General features: G+C 46.7%; 1 protein-coding gene across 12 annotated transcripts in view; it reads left to right on the top strand.

The window, feature by feature from the left end:
* Nucleotides 1-20431, top strand: part of LOC120905906 (glutamate receptor ionotropic, kainate 2) — a 108108-nt gene extending 87677 nt beyond the window's left edge. For 8 of the 12 annotated variants that reach the window (XM_040317228.1, XM_040317227.1, XM_040317232.1 and 5 more), the window contains exons 14-18: nucleotides 12993-13191; nucleotides 13294-13525; nucleotides 16567-16682; nucleotides 16776-16932; nucleotides 19873-20431. In XM_040317228.1, the coding sequence (XP_040173162.1) occupies nucleotides 12993-13191; nucleotides 13294-13525; nucleotides 16567-16682; nucleotides 16776-16932; nucleotides 19873-20093 (925 nt within the window). In that variant the 3' untranslated portion in view covers nucleotides 20094-20431. Of the gene's footprint in view, nucleotides 1-12992; nucleotides 13192-13293; nucleotides 13526-16566; nucleotides 16683-16775; nucleotides 16933-17358; nucleotides 17562-18512; nucleotides 19404-19872 lie in introns of those variants that run through there. The other 4 variants (XM_040317234.1, XM_040317233.1, XM_040317236.1 and 1 more) reach the window with 3 other exon arrangements.
* The last annotated feature ends 1399 nt before the right edge of the window (nucleotides 20432-21830 follow it).

The raw sequence follows: 21830 nt of genomic DNA, 5'->3' as shown, positions 1-21830 counted from the left end.
TGGAATGCTCAAGCCTTCCATAAGACGTAAGTGATAGGGAAAAGGGAAGTGAAGGGGGCTGACGAGTGAGGGGATGTAAAGGAAAGTTTTTGACTCACATTCTTGCAACAAGGAAAAATTGACAGCTAGTTCCAGGGGGATGAAAGAGGTTAGCAGCATGATGTTCACGGGCTGGGATGAAACGGGGCAGCAGTAGCTACAGTGATCGGCTAAATATGGTGCCCACTACTTACAATTTTACATTTTTTGCCATTTTCTTTGCGTGAAAAATGAAGTTATTGTGCTTTAGTTTTTGAAACATTGTTCGTCACATGCTTTTTATGTTTTTTCAACATAAATAACATCAATCAAGTAATTTATATGCATTTTTAAGGCATTCCGGACTTGTTTCAGAAAATTTTGGCGTGTTTTTTGTCTGTCCTTAGACCTTAGTGAAGGCCTTATTCTTCTAGTGATGGGCAAAGTTGGGAAACATTTAGACTTCAGAATGTAGGCCCACCCAGTATTATCCGGAGTCGTTTGGAGCCGTCCAAAGTTGTTTGGAGTCGCCCGGAGTCGTCTGAAGTCATTCGGAGTCATCCGGAGCCGTTGGGAGTTGTTTGGAGTCGTTGAGAGTCCACTACGAATACAAGGTTTCGAATCATATAAGGGAATAGTTCAACCACTTAGGGGAATGTTGCAAATCGGTAGGGGAATGTTGCATGCAAGCTGTGGATGTTTGCAATCACTTAGGGGAGTTTTGCAATCGATTAGGGGAATGTTGCAAGCGGACTGTGGAGCTGTCATCAGACTGTGGGTGCCGCTGTAAATACCTTAAAATATTTTCGTCAATCTAACTAACTTATCATGTTTAATTAAGGCTCCGCAGCAGGATTTCTTTAGTTTATCATGTGTACAGCAGAATCCCACACGAAAACAACTCCAAACGATGTTTTAAAAAAAAACATCATCGGTATCAATTCGAAGCATTTTACACCGGCACCCACCGTCTGATGACAGCTCCCTAGTACGCTTGCAACATACCCCTAATCGATTGCAAAACTCCCCCAAGTGATTGCAAACATCCACAGCTTGCTTGCAACATTCCCCTACCGATTTGCAACATTCCGCTAAGTGGTTGAACTATTCCCTTATATGATTCGAAACCCTGTAACTTCGACTCCAGTCGACTCCGGCCGACTCTGGACTAGTGATGGGAAAAATGAAGATTTCGTCGGAATCGATTCCAGCTAGCTCCGAAGTTTTCTGGAATCGATTCCGGATAGTAGGTCCGGAATCAGTTTCTGGAATCGATTCCAGAATCGGCTCCGGAATTGGTTCCGGAATTGGTTCCGCAATCGGCTCCGGAATCGGTTCCGGAATCGGCTCCGGATTCGAATTTGGCTCCGGAATCAGATTCAGCTCCGGAATTGGCTTCGCAAATCAGAATTGGCTTCGAAACGGAGTCGGTTTCAGCATCTTCATAGGAATGGGCGTTTGGGTCCAATGATGCTACGTATTGATAGCGGCAAAGAATCAAAATTTACTTGTAAATGAATTCAAATGGAGATTCCCGGACTTATTTCGCTTCCCAAACCTCTTATTTCAACTCAAAAACTAATTCACATTCCGGAGCTAGCTCCATTTCTGAAGTCAAGCCCTACTGATTCCGTTACCGGAGCAAATTGCGATGCCCAGGTTGATTCCGATTCCGGAGACGATTCTGATTCGAGAGCTTATTCTGATCCTGGAATCGATTCCGGAACCGATCCCGGAAACGATTCTGAAGTCGACTCCGAAATTGGCTCCGGATTCAACTCTGGAATCGGCTCCGGAACCAACTCCGGAATCGGCTCCGCAGTCGACTCCGGAATCGGAATCGATTCCAGCATCGGAATCGGCTCCGGAATTGATTCCGAACATGGAATCGGAATCGGGTAGTTCCGATTCCGAGCTCCCACCACTACTCTGGTTGAACGACTCCAGGTTGAACGAAGTTATTAGTCTATGATAAATACGGCGTAAGTAAATAAATAATTGTTCCAACAGGGCGATTACATACTTATTTTTCAAAACAATTAAAAATTATAAATTTTGCAACCGAATGAAATCACACTTCTTGAATGACCCCCACTTAGTTTAAAATTTGATTCCAATCGAGATTTCGTGGGCAGAGTTCGATGCAAATGTGGTGAAAATGGCTCTGAAAGCAATGAAAAGCTCTTAGAAAGCACCAATACCAAATATTTGCAGATAAAACCAACTAAAATATGCCAAAGATTCTGAAACAAGCCTGGAATGCCAAAGGAATACATATAAACTATTAGATTGCCCTTATGTTTGTTTAAACAAAAAAAAAGATTAATCTAGAATGATTAAAATCGGCAGTGAGGTATTTTTGTTAAAGCAAACTTCACATTTTTTTTTAATGATTTAGTACTGCACATTAATAAGCAAAAAATCGTACAATGTTTCATAAAATTAAAATTAATAAAATTAAAATTGCAATAACTTCATTTTTTTACGAAACTTGTTAAAAAAGTACCTAAAATTTTAAGTCGTTGGTACTTTATGTTGCTAACCACTGTACATATCCTGTCTCCTCATGCACACACACACACACTCGCACTTACACGTGGGAAGTCAAGATCGTTTCACCGATTTGTTGCCAACACAAAAGGGCACTCGCTTTTGTCGAGAGGAAATGCCGTGAAGGCGCTCACCGCTTCGGTTTCACTCTCGAACCTTCGCCCTTTAGGTCTGGCTTTCCTTCCTCCTTTACCCTGTGCGCACCGTGTGTGTGTGCTGTGGAAACAGGGCCCAGCCAAGTGGCAAGGTAAACGACACCTCCTTCAGGGCTAATGATGAACCGGGCCCTTGATGCACCGTCCTTTGCTCGATGGTCATCCACGCGCTGCATTGCCGTTGCATCCCGCCGCACGGGGCGGGAGAGGTCTCTTTTTCGCTTTCAGCGCTTGCCCGCCGCCCACAGGTAAACCTTTCCTACAGTGTTGCATCTGAAATCTGGTCCACGTTTTGCGCTGGAAGAATAGCTGTCGTAAAATTATCCAATTTCCTCCTCCCCCACCACGTTGTTTCCTCCACATTGTCCACAGCACAGCACTTGAGGGAACATGGCCGGCAAAGGTGGGGCTAGCGGTTGTCGGGGAGGGGAGTATATTTTTACAAACTTCAACCGCAAGCGAACACAATCGCAGCAAGGTGTCGGGATTGTTTTTTGCTCATCCGTCGGCGTTTTTTTCCCCTCTTCTTATGTTAACCTCACATTCACCAGCTCCATGGAGGCGCCCAGTACTTTACAAGAAACCCGGAATGCAAGTGCCCTTACGGTACTTCTTCTTCTTCCTTTTATTGCTCGGCCACTCGCCCCTCCCCATGCGCCCTTCCCGCCAACTGGAAGTGTATGCTAAAGTATTTACCTGCCCCTCGTGCGTCCTCCCCAAAGGAGTGCCCACTTTTAGCGAGAAACTTTAAATTATGCAAATGGATTCCGTAGCGACACCGCGCCACTGCCGGACTCATTTCGGAACCAATTGGAGGAGTAGAGGGGGGGGGGAGGGGGAGGGGTGCAGGGATGGCAAAGCTGGGCTCCGTGGCAAAGGGCAAAACAAGTGTAAGGCCGGCTGGAGCGGATAAAATGCACCTTTTTGGTGGGCCGAGAGGGCTGCACAAGAACGAGCGGGGAAGATTTCTTGCTCAAAACTTAACACGCATCAAACGCGCGCACACACACACACACACACACACACACACACACACACACACACACACACACACACACACACACACACACACACACACACACACACACACACACACACACTGACCGACCAACTATGCCTTGAATCCTGGCTGCGGCTGCTGACCACCGATGGAAAAACCACTAGAAAATAAAGCGATAGGATGAGAAGGGATGTGCGCGCGGGGTGGAAAGGTAGGCAGGAAACAGGGAACAGTGCGCCAGCGGGAACAGCTTCCCATTTCGCACGGTAAAACGGTTCACATTACACTAAAAGTTTCCGACCATTTGTGTTTCGTTGCTGGCCGCCGCTGGCCAAGGGTGGCAAACTCGGCATGCGGTTGCACGGGCGGGGGTTCCGTTTTCCCAACCACTACCAGAAACGGCCTTGCAAACAGGGAAACCATCCGGGTGGGGAGGAGAGAAAGAGAGAGAGAGATAGAGTGAGGTAAAGAGAGACATTCACTGCAGAAGTTACAATTTGCAAAACCACTTTTCCTTACCGTCAGAGCGAGATTACTGGCCGGGGGAGGGTGAGGGAGCGCACGGAAAATGCATTCGGTAGTTTTTGACCATCGTTTCGTATTATCCCTTCATGGGTTAGCTTCTGGCTATGTTTGCGTGTGTGTGTGTGTGTGTGAGTGTGTGTGCTAGAGCGAAAGAGCATAAGTTAAGTGACGTTGTTTAAATAGTTTCAAGCTTTTCCAGTTGTAGAATGTTTTCAATTACAAATAATTTAGCTTCTACTTAACAAACATATTTTAAAATGAACAGAAAAAGGTAAAAGTTAGATCTTTCCCAGGTTGTTCTGATCAAGTTCCATTCATGATGTATCTTTCACGATGTTTACTATATCTTCAAAATATATGATATCGGTCAGTACGGGGTGTTAGTTCGTGATAGTTAAAAAATAATTTTGCACATTATTTTAATAGTTTTACAATAATGCTCTTACTAAAATCAATTAACGGTCCCCTTCACGTTTTAAGACCGTAGGCTGTAATTTCAGCCTGTCAGCTGTTTGCATTGTATAGCAGTTTTCGAGCAGCTATCAAAGTAGGTTTAATATGCAGGTGGGATTATCCCTAGGTGTATGCATGTATGCGTCAAATAACCAGAAAGCCTGTTTGAGCAAAAGTTTTCACCCGTCCTGTCAAAAAGTGACGTATCAAATTTCTTTCTTTCAGAACATTCGGAAGGGCCAATTTAAGTAATTTATTTTCTTCTTCTTCTTCTTTTCCGGCGCTACAACCGCTTTGCGGTCTTGGCCTGCCTCAGGAGTGTCCGAAACCGCTCACGGTCTTGCGCCTTCCGCATCTGCCAGTCCGTTATCTCGTCCTTAATGGCGGACGCCTCCACGCCATCTTGCCACCTCAGTTTCCATGCGTACAGCATGGCCAACCCACCGGAGCCTGGCGAGCTTGATACGCTGCACTACAGTGAGGTCGCCGTACATCTCGTATAGCTCGTCATTATAGCGGCTCCTCCATTGTCCTTCCACACATACGGGGCCAAGTATCCTTCTGAGCATCTTCCTCTCGAACGCGGCTAAGAGGTTTTCGTCAGATTTGGACAGTGTCCATGTCTCAGAGGCGTATGTGAGTGCCGGAACTATATAGGTACTATAAAGTCCCAGCTTCGTCCGTCGCGACAGGCTCTTTGATGTGAACTGATTTCTCAGGCTGTAGAATGACCGGTTGGCAGCCAGCATCCTTGCGCGCAACTCAGCTTCCATGCTTTTGTCGTTGCTGACCTTTGACCCCAGATAGGTGAATTCTGGGACGACTTCAAAAGTGCCTTCACCTATCTGTAAATCACGACTACGTAGATTCGGATTATTTATTGGTAGGTCCGCTGATGCTGCCACCATCAGTTTGGTCTTTGCCTCGTTTATCTGCAATCCGAGGTTCTCTGCCGCCTGCTCAATCCATTGGTAGGCTTCTGCTACATAAGAGAGGCGCAGACCAATGATGTCTATATCATCAGCGTATGCCAGGATCTGGGTTGACTTATAGAAGATGGTTCCCGTAGTCTTCACCCTCGAGTCACGAATGGCCCTCTCTAGCGCCAGGTTGAATAGGAGACATGCAAGCCCGTCCCCCTGACGCAGACCCTTGGTGGTAGCAAAAGATCCTCAGAGTTTTCCATCCACCCTCACCTGGCAAGTGACGTTGGTCATAGTCATTCTAACTAGCCTTATCAGTTTGACCGGGATTCCAAACGAGCTCATAGCGTCGTACAGTTTTACCCTGGCTATGCTATCGTATGCGGCTTTGAAATCTATGAAGAGATGGTATGTGTCGTTTCTGCATTCAGCCATCTTCTCCAACATCTACCGCATGGTAAAGATCTGATCAGTGGTTGATTTTACGTTTTGGAACCCTCTTTGATAGTTAGTCCGACTATCTCTTCGACGTGCGGGACAAGGCGATCCTGAAGGATCAGGGAGCATATTTAATAGGCGTTATTCAACACCGTAATACCCCTGTAGTTGTTGCAGTCCAACCTGTCTCCCTTCTTGTATATGGGGTAAATGATGCCGAGATTCCAATCACAAGGCATCGATTCGCTATCCCATACCTCAGTAACAATTTGATGAATCTCGTTTTCTAGTCGTGCACCTCCATTCTTGCACCAGTTTGGCTGCAATTCTGTCGGTTCCGTCGGTTAGTCTTTCGTGTTTCTTCTATTCTAGGTGGCAGTAGCATGACACTATCTGCTAGTGGCGCTTCAATCTGTTCGCCAAACTGGTCGTTGAGTAATTCATCAAAGTACTGAGTCCACCGCGAGAGGACCTCTGGCTTGTTACTAACCAGTTCGCCATCCAACCTTAGGTACAACGTTGTTTCGGTGACCTGCTATCGCTTGGTAATACTTTCGTTTAGGTCCATACGCCTACACTCTGGTTTGCTCGAGTTCCCGCATGTTTTGCTCCTCCAAAGCATGCTTCTTGGAGCGGTGAACTCGCTTCTCTTCGCGTCTGAGCCGTGAATATTCCTCTGCGCATGCCCGCGTTCTATGCCGTTGCTGCATTGCTCGGTATGCAGTATTCTTACGTTCGGTCACTAGTCTGCATTTATCGTCGAACCAGCCAGTGGGAGTAGTCTTGCACAGTTTATTATTTTTGTTTTTAGAGCGTTCCACCTCTCGCTCGTTGTTTCATATCTTCTTTGTGGTAGTAGAGACTCTTCTAGAGCGGCTTTGAATACCTGTTGGACAGTAATGTCCCTTAGAGAGTCCGTGTTGAGCCGAGGCTACGTGTTTTCTCCGCCCCCATTGGCGCGGGGGCGGGCGATTCTACAACGTATCACTAATCCAACCAAGTAGTGATCGGAATCGATATTGGCTCCTCGATATGTTCTGACATTTAACAGGCTTATTAACACGTATTATTATAACGTGGTCGATCTGGTTGAAGGGGTTGGATCTAGTTGAAGGTGTACCCAAGCTAGGATGTATGGGGGCACATGTTACCACTCTGTACGACAAGGACGTGTCGGAATAGGAGTTGGATGGGAGAGCCTGTATTATCCCTCGGAGGTCTTCGGATCCCATTTTTTGTTCACAACTACAGGCAAACACCTCATTCTGACCATATATATATATGGTTTGACGATATAGCAATAATACGTAAACTTGGTATGTGGCTATGGAAGCTAATTGCAGTGAATTAAAGTTGTTTAATTAAAAATAAGATATTCTATAACATCATTGTCGCATTAATACTCTTGCCAAACAAAGATAGCAGGCAGCTGTCAGTAGAAAATTAATCCTTTCCTTTTTATTGTGTTGGTTTTTGAGTGTGTAAGGCATTTTACTGGCCAAGTTTGGAATTAAAATCAAGTTTTGGTGGAAGTTTCATCTTGCAGTCAATCGTAAATGGATCAAAGGGAAGGCAAAAGTTGGTTTGAAGCGAGCCAGGATTGGAAACCTATTATTCTTTCCAAACAAAAAGAAGATATGAATTGTACGCTCTCCCTCTCTCTCTCTCTCTCTCGCTATATTTATATTAGTTCTTTCATTCCGCACACCAATAACAAGAAGCATCTTTGCGAGAATAAATCTACCCTTCGAGGCTAGTGGACATTTGCCGGTCCATTTTTTTTATTTTATTTTCACAGCACAAGCTTCTTGTAGCGCCATCATCAGTTTACATCAAACGCGATTTGCCGCTTTTCACCAGCAAACAAACTTTTCCCATTTTCCATTTCAGTTTTCTTTTTTTTTGCACGTTTTACCCTCGATTTTTTGTTTGCTTGGCTGTAGGTTAAATCCTTCAAATCATCACAACACCCAGCCTGTCTCTCTGTTTTATCGCCTGCTCTACATTCTGCACAGAACTTTTCATCAAGCTAAAACACACACACACTCACATAGACACACATAATCAAGGTGCGCTGTTGATTTGAAGAGCGAGAGAGAGAGAGAAAACACCGGAGCAACCAAAAAGTTTCCCAGAAGTCATTCCGGCGCGCCTAAAGGAGGAAAATGTGATTTGAACCAAGAACCGCGCGCACTGTCTCGCTGGCCCATACCTTTTCTGATTGCTTTTGCTTTTGTGCGCCCCGTCTGCCCTTCCTGCACGGCCGTGTAATGTTTCATCATCTGGAACAAACAAAAAATGAAGCACCTTCGACTCGCGGACTCGCGGAAGCGATAAGACACGCGAAATATGCCCACGACAGTCGAGAGGTTTATTAAAATTCAAACTTGTTTTTTTTTTTGGCCACGAAATTCCGCACCTGTACTGTGTGCCTCTGCGTGATGCTTTGAGGCAGGCGTTTGCTTTGCTCTGACACCTCACCTTCAGCTGACGGGGCATGTTTAGTGTCAATTTATGGATGAGCTTCATCGCGTGGGGGAGATCAAGTCGAGTTTCCATGTTTTGGTTGTTGTTTTTTCTTCTTTTTCTTCTGCCAAGTATTTAGATGCCATTCCAGCAAATGGCGGCAGTAATGTACCCACATACCCACACACATCAATACACACAAGTTCACAAGTCCATTGATGTGTTCCTCATTGCATTGGCGGAGGCTGGCGCTTGGCCTAGATCGTGCTTTAATCCGTGCCTTAAAATCTTGACCGTAGCAAAAAAGAGAGAGGCATTTTCCATCCCAGCTAACGATTGAAACTGCTGAATAAGAAGATGAGCGCCACAACAACAACGCTACCATGCTCTAACCCCACACATAAAGTCTGCAAGACGCCTCCCGCTTACAAAATTGAAATTAATTCCACCAGTTTCGTCACGGCCGCCCATCGGTTGGTGCCGTTTTGCGCCGAACGGCAAACCAATACCCTGATGCGCTGCATCCTCCACCCGGCCACTCCCCTGGGGGGGGGGGGTGAAGGGAAAAGTTTTCGGGAAACAATGATGGGGCGGTAGAGGAAATTTGAAAAGTTTAGCTTCGACAAAACAGTTTTACGAGCGACTTGACTTTGACCCGGTCAGTTCCAAATTCCATTCAACCAGCCAACCAAACCATCCCCTCCCCGGTCCCAGGGTCCCGGTGTGCGACTCGATTTCTTGTCCCGGAAGGAGAATGGAAAAATCGGGCTGGCGGGAAAATACACGCGCGCTTAGTAAGGGGAGAAATCTTGTTTTCCCTTTTTTGTTTCCTCCGCGGCCCATAACAATTCTATCTCAACAACAAGAGTGGGAAGAGAAACAAGGGGGGAGGAGGGAGGTGGGATTGGAAGAGAGGTGATGTGAGAAAATAGTTTTTCCATCCACGCGGGTCCAGGAAGCAATCTCGACCGACTTTTATACCAAGTTAGGAGATCAAGAGATAGAGAGAGAGAAAGAGATAGAGAGAGAGAGAGATTGAACAGAAGGCATCAAATCAAGCCAAAAACAAACTGCGGGGGAAAAAAACTATCCCTTGTGCCCTTTCCTATCTCTTCCGATTACTCCAGAGGACCGGTTTGCCCTCCTGCCTATCAATGCAAAAGCTTTTCCCACAAGCGTGTACATAAAATTTGCTTTTTAAGCAAACGGAAACAAAAGAAGCACGTTTCTTCATTTTTTTATTCACAACCTTCAAACCAGTGATGTCAAACTCATTGGATTTAGTACGCAAAAATAATGATAAATGCTGGTTTCTCGAATGTCTATATTAAATGTTTTCGTTGATATTGGTGTCATTATGATTATCATACAAGTCCTTCGTAACCGTCCCTTAGTATCTCTTTTCAGTGCTGCAAAATGTCACCGCCAATGTCATACATAAAGCTGACTGAAACAAAATCCATGTCAGCGTCACGTACTCAATTGCGATAATCAGTGGTGATACTCAAAACGATTGGTGTGATCAATGTATGCTTCATGACATTTTTGCGATCATCGCTTGGTCAGTCAATATGTCATGACTTTTTTTTACTGTGATCAATTTTGCAAAATGTCACTGACATAGCCATGACAAAGTCCGGGTAAATCAAAATAATGTCAGCGTCACGAGCTCTACTGTGAGGATCAGAGGTGAGCCTCAAACAGTTGGTACGACCATCGCATGCTTGGTGACATTGAGTGCAAGCATCGCTTGGTCAGTCACTATGTCATGACTTTTTTAATGTGATCAGTCCTCATGTCAGCGGGGGGACAAAATCATGTCAGCGTCACGAGCTCTACTGTGATGATCAGAGGTGAGACTCAAACAGTTGTTACGACCATCGTATGCTTGGTGACATTGAGTGCAACTAATTCTTGGTCAGTCACTTGGTCGTGACATTTTTAGTCGGTGATCATCCCGATAGTCATGGGAGATATGCGGTGCGTGCGAGTGGATCCAAGAAATAAAATCAGCATGTTTTCTCGCTCTGTTTCACCCGACAGACCATTAAACCAGAAAGAGCGTGAAAGCATGCTCATTTTGATGCTTGGGACCACACGCCAAGTATATTCCAAGAATGTCAAGATTATCACCGCCAGAAAATGTCGTGACCAAGTGAGTGACCAAGAGTTGGGTGCCCAACAAAATGTCACCAAGCATGTGATTGATCCCCCAACTGCTTGAGTCTCGTCCCTGAGCTGTACGTGAGCTGATTTGAGCTTCGTTTTAGTCATGAGTGTAGGAGAAAACACCGCCAAGGTTTTATGACGATGCCTGGTATGACAATTAGGAGAGAAACCTATGAAGAAGAAAATCACTCAATATTTCAGGTGTCCAGAATTGACTGACATGTACTGTAGATGCAGATATGCTTATACAAATAAATTATGGCTCAAGCGGTCGCGGGCCTCCAGTTTGACATCTCTGATCTAACCTGTCCAAAATACAGTAAAAGAAGCCTGAATAGTATCCGTGCTTGCTTGTGTGTGTGTGTGTGTTAGTGTGACGTTTTTTGTTTTGCTACTTTGACCGTAAATCGAACTACAAAAGGCTTATCGATTAGAAGCCTTCAACATGAGCGGCTCACTTCAAATGACCGAAAACTGCATGCTGATGGCCTGACTTGAATTCACAAGTTTTTTTTTAAATATTTTGTTTTGTTTTTACTGTCCCCCTTTCCACATGCAAAGCCGCACACTGTTCACCATCACCGTGCGCAAAGCTTTGATTCTTGAGTTTGGGTTTTCCCCGGTCGCTGGCCGTTCGAAGAGAGGCGTCTTTCGATGCAAACAGGGTAATGAAAAACCGGCCACAAGGGAAAGCGCGGCGCGTGGTTTTGGGAAAAGCGCTTCCGTCTGGCTAACTCGTTGTTTTGCAAAGGCAGCTGATGGAAACTGTGGAAGTGGAAAAATTAAAATAAAACAAAGGCGCGACGAAGGGCGACAGGCAGCAGGGACAGAAGCAAACAAAGGCTCAGTTTGGGAGCAAAATCAATCGGCAAACGTGAGCTAATGCAAGCGTTGCAGTGAGGCAAACAGTTTCATGTTCATCCGTTTTGTTTTTGATTGCTTTTGCTGTCGTGTTTTGCGCGAGTGTTTGTGGTAAAACAGAAGCTGTGGAGCATAATAGACTGAGCGAGTTTGTTCATGCTGCCGCATATTTATTTATGAATCATTTGCATCAATCGGTGCCGATTTTCTAATTACCCCTTCGCGATGCGTGCGCGAGGAGGACGGACGAGGAGAAACCAGGGTTTCGCACAACAGGATTGGTGGTTAGAAGCGATCCATGTTTTGTCGTGAGTGAGCCGGCCAAACTAACTTTCCCGGAAAATGGGCGAAGTGAGCGTTTTTATGTTTTGTTTTTGTTGTGCGTTTTACCCTCTCTCTCTCTCACACACGCACACGACACGAACAGGATCGAAAAACAAAACCCAGTGTGCGAGGTAGCGTGTCCCTTTTGTTGTTTTTTCCACCTTCCCTGACCCCCGGCTTCCGCTGCCGCTGTTGCTGTTCAGTTGTAGCGGAAAATGCGAACGCAACACACAAAAACAACTTCCCGCAACGGCTGAACACTTCAGCGCACCCGGGGTTTCGGGCTGGGAATGTGTGTGTGTGCGTGTGCTCGGCGAGCTGGAAAATGTCCGATTTCACCCTGCCCGGCCCATTCAGAGCGGGGATGGCGATGGGATTAAAGCGGGTGTTGTTGCCGTCGGTGCGTTGTTTGCCTGCATTCATCATTCTTAGCGTGGCGTAATAAGCCCATATCGAATTGCTGGGAAAAGCTTCTCCCCACTCACCGTGCAGGAATTATCAACGAACTGTATGTGGATGAGTGTGTGTATGTGTGTGTATGTTTTGGGTGTTGTTTTTGCTATCGTGGTTCTCTTTAAAGATGTCTGTCTAGTGTAACAAGTCAAGAACAGCCATTTTGTTGGCCTGCTTCATTGGATGTTTTGCTGTTATGGTCCGCTTCTTTTTGCGCTGTGCTTTTGCTTTTTATTTTACCTTCACTGCTTCACTTGCTTCAATGTTATTTGTTTCCTCTTCGTCAAGCGTCACTCTTGCCACTCTATCCGTTCGCCGCGTGAGGGACACGTGGGGCATCGCTCGTAGGTTTAGATCGTAGCTTTTAGTTAGACAGGGAAAGCTTCTCTACCACTTTGCTGTGAGTTGCGCTTCAAATTCTGAATTAATATTTACATGTGTATTGAAAAGAAAAAAACACAATTTAACAAACTAAAAGAAGCGCAACTCACACCTTATTATTTTCATCTAAACGAGCCTTTAGACTTTGCAAAGCAATAGCACAGTTGTAGCAAAAGGCTAGAGCAGTAGCGAGGCACTTCTAACAGACCCTGGAACACGCTTACTAACGCATTTCTTTCTCACTCTCACACGCGCTAATCGACACGTCCTTAAAAGGGCCGTCTCGACGCGCATGGTTGCCGGGATGTGGTGGTTCTTCACGCTGATCATGATCTCGTCGTACACCGCTAACCTGGCCGCCTTCCTCACCGTCGAGCGGATGGACTCGCCGATCGAGTCGGCCGAGGATCTGGCGAAGCAGACCAAGATCAAGTACGGGGCGCTGCGCGGTGGCAGTACCGCAGCCTTCTTCCGGGTAAGCTAGGCCCGTGTTGCCCGTTCGCGATGGCTATTTTTAATTTTCACTCACATACTTTCTCGCTCTCTCTCTCTCTCTCTGCCACCGAATGGCGACCAGGATTCGAACTTCTCCACCTATCAGCGCATGTGGTCGTTCATGGAGTCGGCCCGCCCGTCCGTGTTCACCGCCAGCAACATCGAGGGCGTGGAGCGCGTGGTGAAGGGCAAGGGCAGCTACGCCTTTCTGATGGAGTCGACCTCGATCGAGTACGTGATCGAGCGGAACTGCGAGCTGACGCAGGTCGGCGGCATGCTCGACTCGAAGGGCTACGGGATCGCGATGCCACCGAGTAAGTATTGCAATCCCCGTAGCGTAATTCTTCTATATTCTGAAATAGTAGCACTTCAGGAGGTATGCTGGAGAGGGGTGACGGTGCGCCAGTACCGTAGCAACTGCACGATCTACCAGAGCGGTGGAGAGACGCGCGAGCTCGGTACTGCGTTCATGGTGCTGGGTGCGATGCTGCGGAGAGTGATCGGGTGTAGTGATGGGAAAAATGAAGAATCGATTCCAGCTAGCTCCGAAGTTTTCTGGAATCGATTCCGGATAGTAGGTCCGGAATCAGTTTCCGCAATCGATTCCGGAATCGGCTTCGGAATTGGTTCCGGATCCGGCTTCAGAATTGGTTCCAGAAACGGCTCTGGAATTGGTCCCGGGATCGGCTCCAGAATTGTTTCCGGAATCGGTTCTGGAATCGGCTCTGGATCCGGAATTGGCTCCGGAATCGGATTTGGCTCCAAAATCAGAATCTGCTGCGGAATCGGAATTGGTTCCGGAATTGGCTCCGGATTCAAAACCGGCTCCGATTTCTGAAGTCAAGCCTAATTCCAATACCAGAGCAAATTTCGATTCCCAGGTCGATTCCGAGTCCGGAGACGATTCTGATTCCGGAGCCAATTTCCTCGAATCCTCGAATCCGAATCCTCGAATTGATTCCGGAGCCGATTCCGGAATCGATTCCGAAGTCTACTCTTGAATCGGGTTCGGATTCAACTCCGGAATCGGCTCCGGAACCAACTCCGGAATAGGCTCTGGAACCAACTCCGGAATCGAAATCGATTCCAGCATCGGAATCGGCTCCGGAAATGATTCCGAACACGGAATCGGAATCGGGTAGGTCCGATTCCGAGCTCCCACCACTAATCGGGTGGTGGCCGGTCAACGAAAGGAAGTGCAGGTTGAGAATTCGTGGCAGATTCTTCAACCTGAGCATTATAAATGTGCATAGTCCGCACCTTGGGAGCACCGATGACGAGAAGGAGGCCTTCTATACGCAGCTGGAGAGGGAGTACGACCGCTGTCCAAAACAAGACGTGAAGGTCGTCATCGGAAACCTTAATGCTCAGGTCGGACAGGAGGAGGCATATAAACCAACAATTGGAGGCTTCAGCGTCCACCAGCTGACAAATGACAACGGCTTCAGGCTGATAAACTTTGCCTCCTCCAAGCACATGAGCATCCTCAGCACCTTCTTCCAGCGTGCACACCGACCTAGCTACACCTGGAGACACCCGAAGGGTGATTCAAAGTCCCAAATCGACCACGTTCTGATTTACGGAAGGCACTTCTCGGATATTATCGATGTTAAAACGTATACAGGCGCAAACGTCAACTCGGACCATTTCCTGGTCATGGTAAAACTCGGGGAAGCGCTACCGGCCGACAACAACATCGCCGCGATGCCCCTCGCAGACCACTGGCGTCTGGTGGAACGAGCCATCAGCACTGCAGCCGAACACAAGATCGGCCGCTTACCACTTAGAGAGAAAAAGGAATGGTTCGATGAAGAGTGCAGACGAGTACTATCCGAGAAGAATGCAGCGCGCGCCCGCATGAAACCCGTCAGAACGTGGAGATCTACAGACGACTGAGGAAACAGCAAACGCTGCTCTTCCAGGCCAAGCAGCGCCGTTTTGAAGAGTTAGACGAATAGCTGCTGGAGCAGCTTTCTCAGTCGGGGGACACCCGCTTGTTCTACAGGAGATTGAAGGAGGCACGGAGCAGTTTTGCTCCTAAAACCGCAATATGCCGGGATGCGGAAGGATATCTCCTGACGAACGAGCGGGAGGTGATCGAAAGGTGAAAGTGCTACTACGAAGGATATCTGAATGGAGCAGAGGCAGGAGTGGCTGGCGCAAGCATCGGTGCAGACGACGAGGTGCCCTAGCCATCTCTGGATGAGATTGCCAGCACCATCAAGCAGCTTAAGAGCAATAAGTCTGCCGGCAGCGATGGTCTGGCGACCGAGCTCTTCAAGATGGGGCTAGGAATGGAAGCTGGATGTTATTCTCCCAGTCCCAGTCTACAAAAAGGGAGACAGGCTGAATTGCTCGAATTTTCGAGCCATCACAGTCCTGAATTCCGCCTATAAGATCCTGTACCAGATCCTGTTCTGCAGACTTGCGCCCCTTGCTACAAATTTTAGTCGGCAGCTACTCGAACATAACGTCGGAATCGTTCGAATCTCACAGGGGGGTCTGAGGTAAAGTGACGGACTCTCCTGTCTGCTCTTCAACATCGCTCTGGAAGGTATCATTCGAGGCGCGAGGCTAGACAACGACATCTGTGGCACGATCCTCTACGGGTCTCTTCAATTTCTTGGATTCGCGGATGACATCGATAGCATCGGCAAGACGACAGCAACGGTGTGTACGCCTCACACCCGACTCAAACGCGAAGCAGCAAGAATTGGATTGAGAATCAATGCGACGAAGACGAAGTACCTGCTTGCCGGTGACTCAGACCATCTGGGAAGCAGTGTATTAGTTGACGGCGACAGTCTCGAGGTGGTAAAGGAGTTTTGCTATCTCGGGACGGTTGTTACTTCGGACAACGACATCAGCAGCGAAATCCGGAGACGCATTGTGCAGGGTAATCGTGCATACTACAGGCTTCACCGACTGCTGAGATCCAGAAGACTTCGAGCCCGCACAAAATGTGAGATATATCGCCCGGAGGTCCTCTATGAACAAGAGTCCTGGACCATCTGAGCGGACGATGCAAACGCTCTGGGCCCCCGGACTATCTTTGGCGGTGTGCTCGAGCAAGTAGTTTGGAGGAGAAGGATGAATAGTCTGCATAGATGGGAGGCTGCAGCCAGGGACCGAGTATCCTGGAGAATTGTTGTTGACCGGGCCATGTCACATCGACGTGCTCTATTGTGAGCGGGGCAACAAGAGAGAGAGAGAGAGCGTAATTCTTCTAACGCCATTCCTAATCTACTGAAGCCTTGTGGGCTGGAGCAGAACGTTGTTTCATACAATCTTTTTACTTTTTAATGTCAATTTCATAACCAATCTGGCTGTACTAATTTATCTTTCACCCTTCCAGACTCACCCTTCCGGACGGCGATTAGCGGTGCGGTGCTGAAGCTGCAGGAGGAAGGCAAACTGCACATCCTGAAAACGCGCTGGTGGAAGGAAAAGCGTGGCGGTGGATCCTGCCGGGTACGTTTGCTACATATGCCAGCAGTGTCCCCATTTCAGTAGCTTATCCAAATTTCTCTCTCTCTCACACTTTCTTCTCCATGCAACTCCCAGGACGATACGTCTAAATCGAGCTCGACAGCGAACGAGCTGGGGCTGGCGAACGTGGGCGGCGTGTTTGTCGTGCTGATGGGCGGTATGGGCGTTGCGTGCGTTATCGCCGTGTGCGAGTTCGTCTGGAAGAGCCGAAAGGTGGCGGTCGAGGAACGGGTAAGCATCAGCCCGTTTTAAAATATTTACCACCAATCCCATCCCATCCCGTCCCTCCCTACCCCTCCCAGCATTAGTACAATTTTCAAGCGGTTCGACGGCATCTTCCACCAAATTCCATGATCCCCCGCTCATACTACGTTACCTCATACGTCACACCATCTTCTATCATTTATCTTCTCTTTTTTCTCTTTCTCTCTCTCTTTCTCTCTCTCTCTCTCTCTCATTTTTCTGCATACCGGTTTCCGTTTTGTAACTGGATTTAATTTTGGTTGTTTGGTTGTTTTCATTGTACATTCGATTATATTTCCGCACGATCGATCTTTGCGTCACCGGCTCGTCGTATTGCTTCCCACTAACTTCCCTCTTCGGTTTCCCAATGATGGTTTGTTTCACACCGTACTTGTTTTTTTCGTCTTCCGCAAAGGAACCATACCAGAAAAAGCATCCCAAAGAGTGTAGATTCGAGTAGATGACGATCAGCTGCTCACGCTTCTAAACAAAAAGAGAAAAGGCCACATTTACCATTTACGTTAACAGGGAGCAAGGATCCCTCCATCGCTCGCATCAGTTTGTACCGCGATCGTTTAAACATGTTACTATTAGCTCCAAAACAATACTTCATTCCATGACACAAACTGCTCAACTAGATAAGACCGTTCTGCAGGATTAAGAAACTGCGCAACGATTACATTCGGTGAAGTTATTCATTCACGAGGGTTTAGTTTGAGGTGTATCTTTCGTTTTTTTGGGCCATCCATAACTTATTTAAAAAAAAAAACCCCTTCCAAACTCAAGATAGAGACAGACCGAGAAAGGGAGAGATAAAATGAAAAAGAGTGTATGAGAGAGAGAGAGAATGAGAAAAAGCAAAATTAAAGAGGTGAAGCGACGGATGCTAGCTAAATCAAATTTACCACCCAACACCGTTTTGGGATGGTTTCTGTTTCTTGCTCGGACCAACTAGCCAACGAACAAAGCCCCTCCCCTTGAAACATACAAACAAAAAAACAGCAAATAAAACCCCGTAGACACAGAAAGGAAACATGTAACTAACACAGATCCAACAGAAAAACGTCGTTTTTGGCAAAAGCCCTAGCCCCGGTACGGATAACACGCCTCCGTTAGAAATAGTAGAAGTAGTAGTCGTGATTTGATGCAAATGCTGAATGCTCGTGTAGGGGAGTTGAAGAGTGGAAGAGAGAGAAAATACATGTGTAAAATATAATCATTCATTGATTGTTTAAAAACAAACGAGAAAAAATACAAGCTGGAAGCAACAAGAAATGGTTTCCTAGAAGCAGATAATAGGACTAGCCAATCGACGAAAACGTTTGAAATGTTTTGTTGTTGTTATTGTTTGTTTTTATTACAACCGTCTTTTTAATACCCGTGACGATGTTTTTCACTTCATTTTATATCTTTTTTATCTGATTTTTATTTGTCTGTTCTTTTGTTTCTCTTGTATGTTCCTTTTTTTTCCTTTTATTTATTTTCTTTCTTATTTCTCCTCTATTTCTATTCTGTTTTTCTTTCTTTCCATGATTTAACGTGTTCAATCCTACCCTTATTATGTACCAGTACTGAGTGCATCCACCCGAGGAAATTCGTACGACTGAAAGACAACCAGCGCATACTAAAGTAAGCCGAGCGGAGGGATGGATGTTCACAGGAAACAAAAAACCCATACACACGCACCCATCACTCAGTAAAAGTCCCTGTACAGTTGGAATTGGCAGTTCCATGCGACTGCGAAGCAAATGGCAGAATGGAACAAACTACACACACACAACTTACACGGTCGAACAGATAATAATTTGAAACAATATGCGCAAACTGAGTACACACAACACGGTAAATATCCAACGACATGTGAACATGTGAATGTGTACATTTGTTCTGATTGAACAGTGCAGAAACGGGGCAACCAAAACGAGCCAATATGCTCGAGGGCGGAAAAATGCGTGAGAAGAAATATTAGGGAATTTTTTACCAAAAACCAAAAAAAAAAAACAATCTAGAGTAGTCAACAATTATTAATAAACATTCTTCAGATACATTGTCCCGTAACCGAAACCGAAGGCTCCTCATTCCTGGGGTGGAATTAGAGGCAAAAGAGAAATAGAGAGAGAAAGAGAGAAAAAACAGAAAATAGAAAGGAGAGAGAGAGAGAGAGAGAGAAGAGAGCATTTAGAGAAGAGTAAGAGAGGGAAAGTGAAATAAAAAAAAAAGCAAAAGGAGACTACCACCCCGGTTGGAGGAGGAAAAAGCTGTAAGCGAGTCTCGCTAGAAGGAGCACCGCCGGAGGCGTCATTTTAAGAATAAGCAAAAGAAAGCGAAAGCACAATATAGTAAATAAAAAGGGAAGCAAATAAGAGGAAAAAGAAAAAATAAACACACACACACACACACACACACACAAGAAGCAAAACTGGATGCACTAAATAAAACTGGATTCTCTTCTGAAGTGAAGCTATATTTTTTCCTTGCATTTTCATTTTGGCCCTTTCCTTCCCCTTTCTCTGCCCGTCCCACTTACATTGCACCCTTCGCTCGCTTGCTTTCCGTCGTGCGTCATCGTTTTCTGTTTCTTATTCTTTTTTGCTGTTTCTTCTTCTTCTTCTTCTTCTTCTTCTTCTTCTTCTTCTTCTTCTATTTCTTGTTTCACTCTTTGTGTATTTCGCTCTCGCTGCGACCGGGGACCTACTGCTGTCGTCTGTAATTTCCCCCCCCCCGATTGCATCATCTGCATCTCCCGTTGCCCGTTGCGACGCTGGACGCCGGGCAACCCGCGCACATCCTGGACCTGGTTTCGTGTATTTCTTTTTGTTTTGCTGCCAGGAGGTATGCTAGCTGCCATCAGGCACTAATCGAAATCCGTTTATCACTCACTCATCTTCACCCTTCTCTCGCCCCCTCCCCTTCCCCTTCTCCCCCTTGCAGGTATCGCTCTGCTCGGAGATGGCGTCCGAGCTGCGGTTCGCCCTCAAGCGCAACCGGGCCCAGCCGAAGCACGCCGGCAGCGGGGGCACGCTGCGCACCGCGTCGTCCCGCGCCTCGCCGAAGGATTCGGCGTCCGAGCCGTCGTCCGAGCACGGCCGGTTCCATCCGCTCGGCCCACCGTACGCCCAGTACGAGTTCGACCCGAAAGCCGTCCCTTAGGTGTTGCGGTGTCCCGAGGGTTCCTGCTACCGCGTCGACACGATCGCGGTACGCGGCTCGGTCTGCCTCGGGTCGGCCTCCTACGCCGAGTATCACTTCTGATTCGGTGCTACCTCTCTCGCGCGCTCTCTCTCTATCGCTCTCGCTATCTATCTCTCACCTTTCCTCCTCCATACTCCAAGTCAGGAGCTCGTCCCCCAAATGTGCGTCTCTTTCTGTCAAGCAAACCATCAAGCTTCTGGTGAAAAAAATGGTGTTTGTATGTAACTTTTTACCAAACTTGTCTTAATAAATGTCAACAACAGTGGTTGTGCTGGTGAATGCTGCGAGCAAATGTATTCTTCTTCTTCTTTTTTTTTAAATAAAGGACACATCACAATGAGAAAACACCTGACGGTGAGTACAGCAGCACCTCTCAGCAGTTTACTCCCACAAAACAGCCTAAAGTTATGCAATCCGCATTACAATACGCTCCTGTTACCGATTTTCACCAACATTACAGGGTTTACCTAGACAATCCGGCATCGTCAAAGCGTTATCGGTCATCATGATTACTTTTTCGGACTACACAAACCTAAATTACGCACTTTTATTTCTATTCGGGCCTTGTGAAGTCCGAAATGGCCGGATTGGCTAGGTAAACCCTGTAACTCATCGTTATTGCCTGTGTAGGCGAGTCCACAACACAACAACAAAACACACACACATACACAATGAAGCTGCTTCTCGAATACATCATTCACAAATCATTTCCGTCTTCACACTGGACTTCCGCTTGCAGGATTATTGAAAGAAAACGATACGAGTGCGGAAGATTATTTCAAGCAGTCAAGGCGCTAGAGAGGATGTACCAAGTGTTGGGAAAAAAGGGAAACACAATAAAGTATGCAATAAAAATCGAATTACGTATTCGGCGGTTCCCGGCGCAAGTGTGAAAAAACAAACCCATTTCCAAGCACCACACACACACACACACACACACACACACACACACAAACACGCTATAAGTACCGAGCAGCTTGCCAATCGCGCGAAGGGGGTCGTATCGGCGAGATGAGATGATCATAAATATTTACGACTCGCCGACCCCACATCACTCCATCACGCGCCGGGGGCTCTGCTCAACTCGTTCTGCCGTGCTTGTGCGCGGGATCGCATAAACAATTCATACGCTCTGTTGCGGCGGTTTTCCACGGTTTTGCCAGACCATTGCCTTAGATTAATGGCGCAGTGGTCCTGGCGACGCGCAAGCAGCCAGTGCAAAAACAACACACAACGAAGCAATACACACACACACACACAGTTTCAAGTTGTAAGCTTCATTTATTAAGAAGTTGACCATCGAAAACAATCATTCGAGAAACAATATCCCACCCCGCCCCGGGTCTGCGGCTGTGCGCCAGTGCGTGAGAATCAATCATTGGGCACGTGCGGACCAGAGCGACAGAGCGAACACGGTTAAGTAATGCTATGAACGCGTTGAAGATTGTTTGATGGGATTTGTGTGATTTTGGACCCGCCTTTTCCACCACAAAACGGTCCTTGTCCCAACGCTATGTTGCTGTTAGCACGCGTAAGTATGTCTTTCAATGTTTTTAAAACTTTGGAGAGCAGCATTGTATTAGGTGCGCAAATTAGCTCGTGAGTTTCTTGCGATTATCATATTTCAACATTTTGCTGGGTTTCGTTTTATTTCATTGGCTCTAGAACAGCCAACACACTGTCTTTTGTATTGAT

The sequence above is a fragment of the Anopheles arabiensis genome, chromosome X, assembly GCF_016920715.1.
Source record: "Anopheles arabiensis isolate DONGOLA chromosome X, AaraD3, whole genome shotgun sequence".
NCBI classification, from domain to species: domain Eukaryota; kingdom Metazoa; phylum Arthropoda; class Insecta; order Diptera; family Culicidae; genus Anopheles; species Anopheles arabiensis.
The sequence above is the reverse complement of the archived record's forward strand: the minus strand, read 5'-3'. Positions and strand labels throughout refer to the sequence as shown.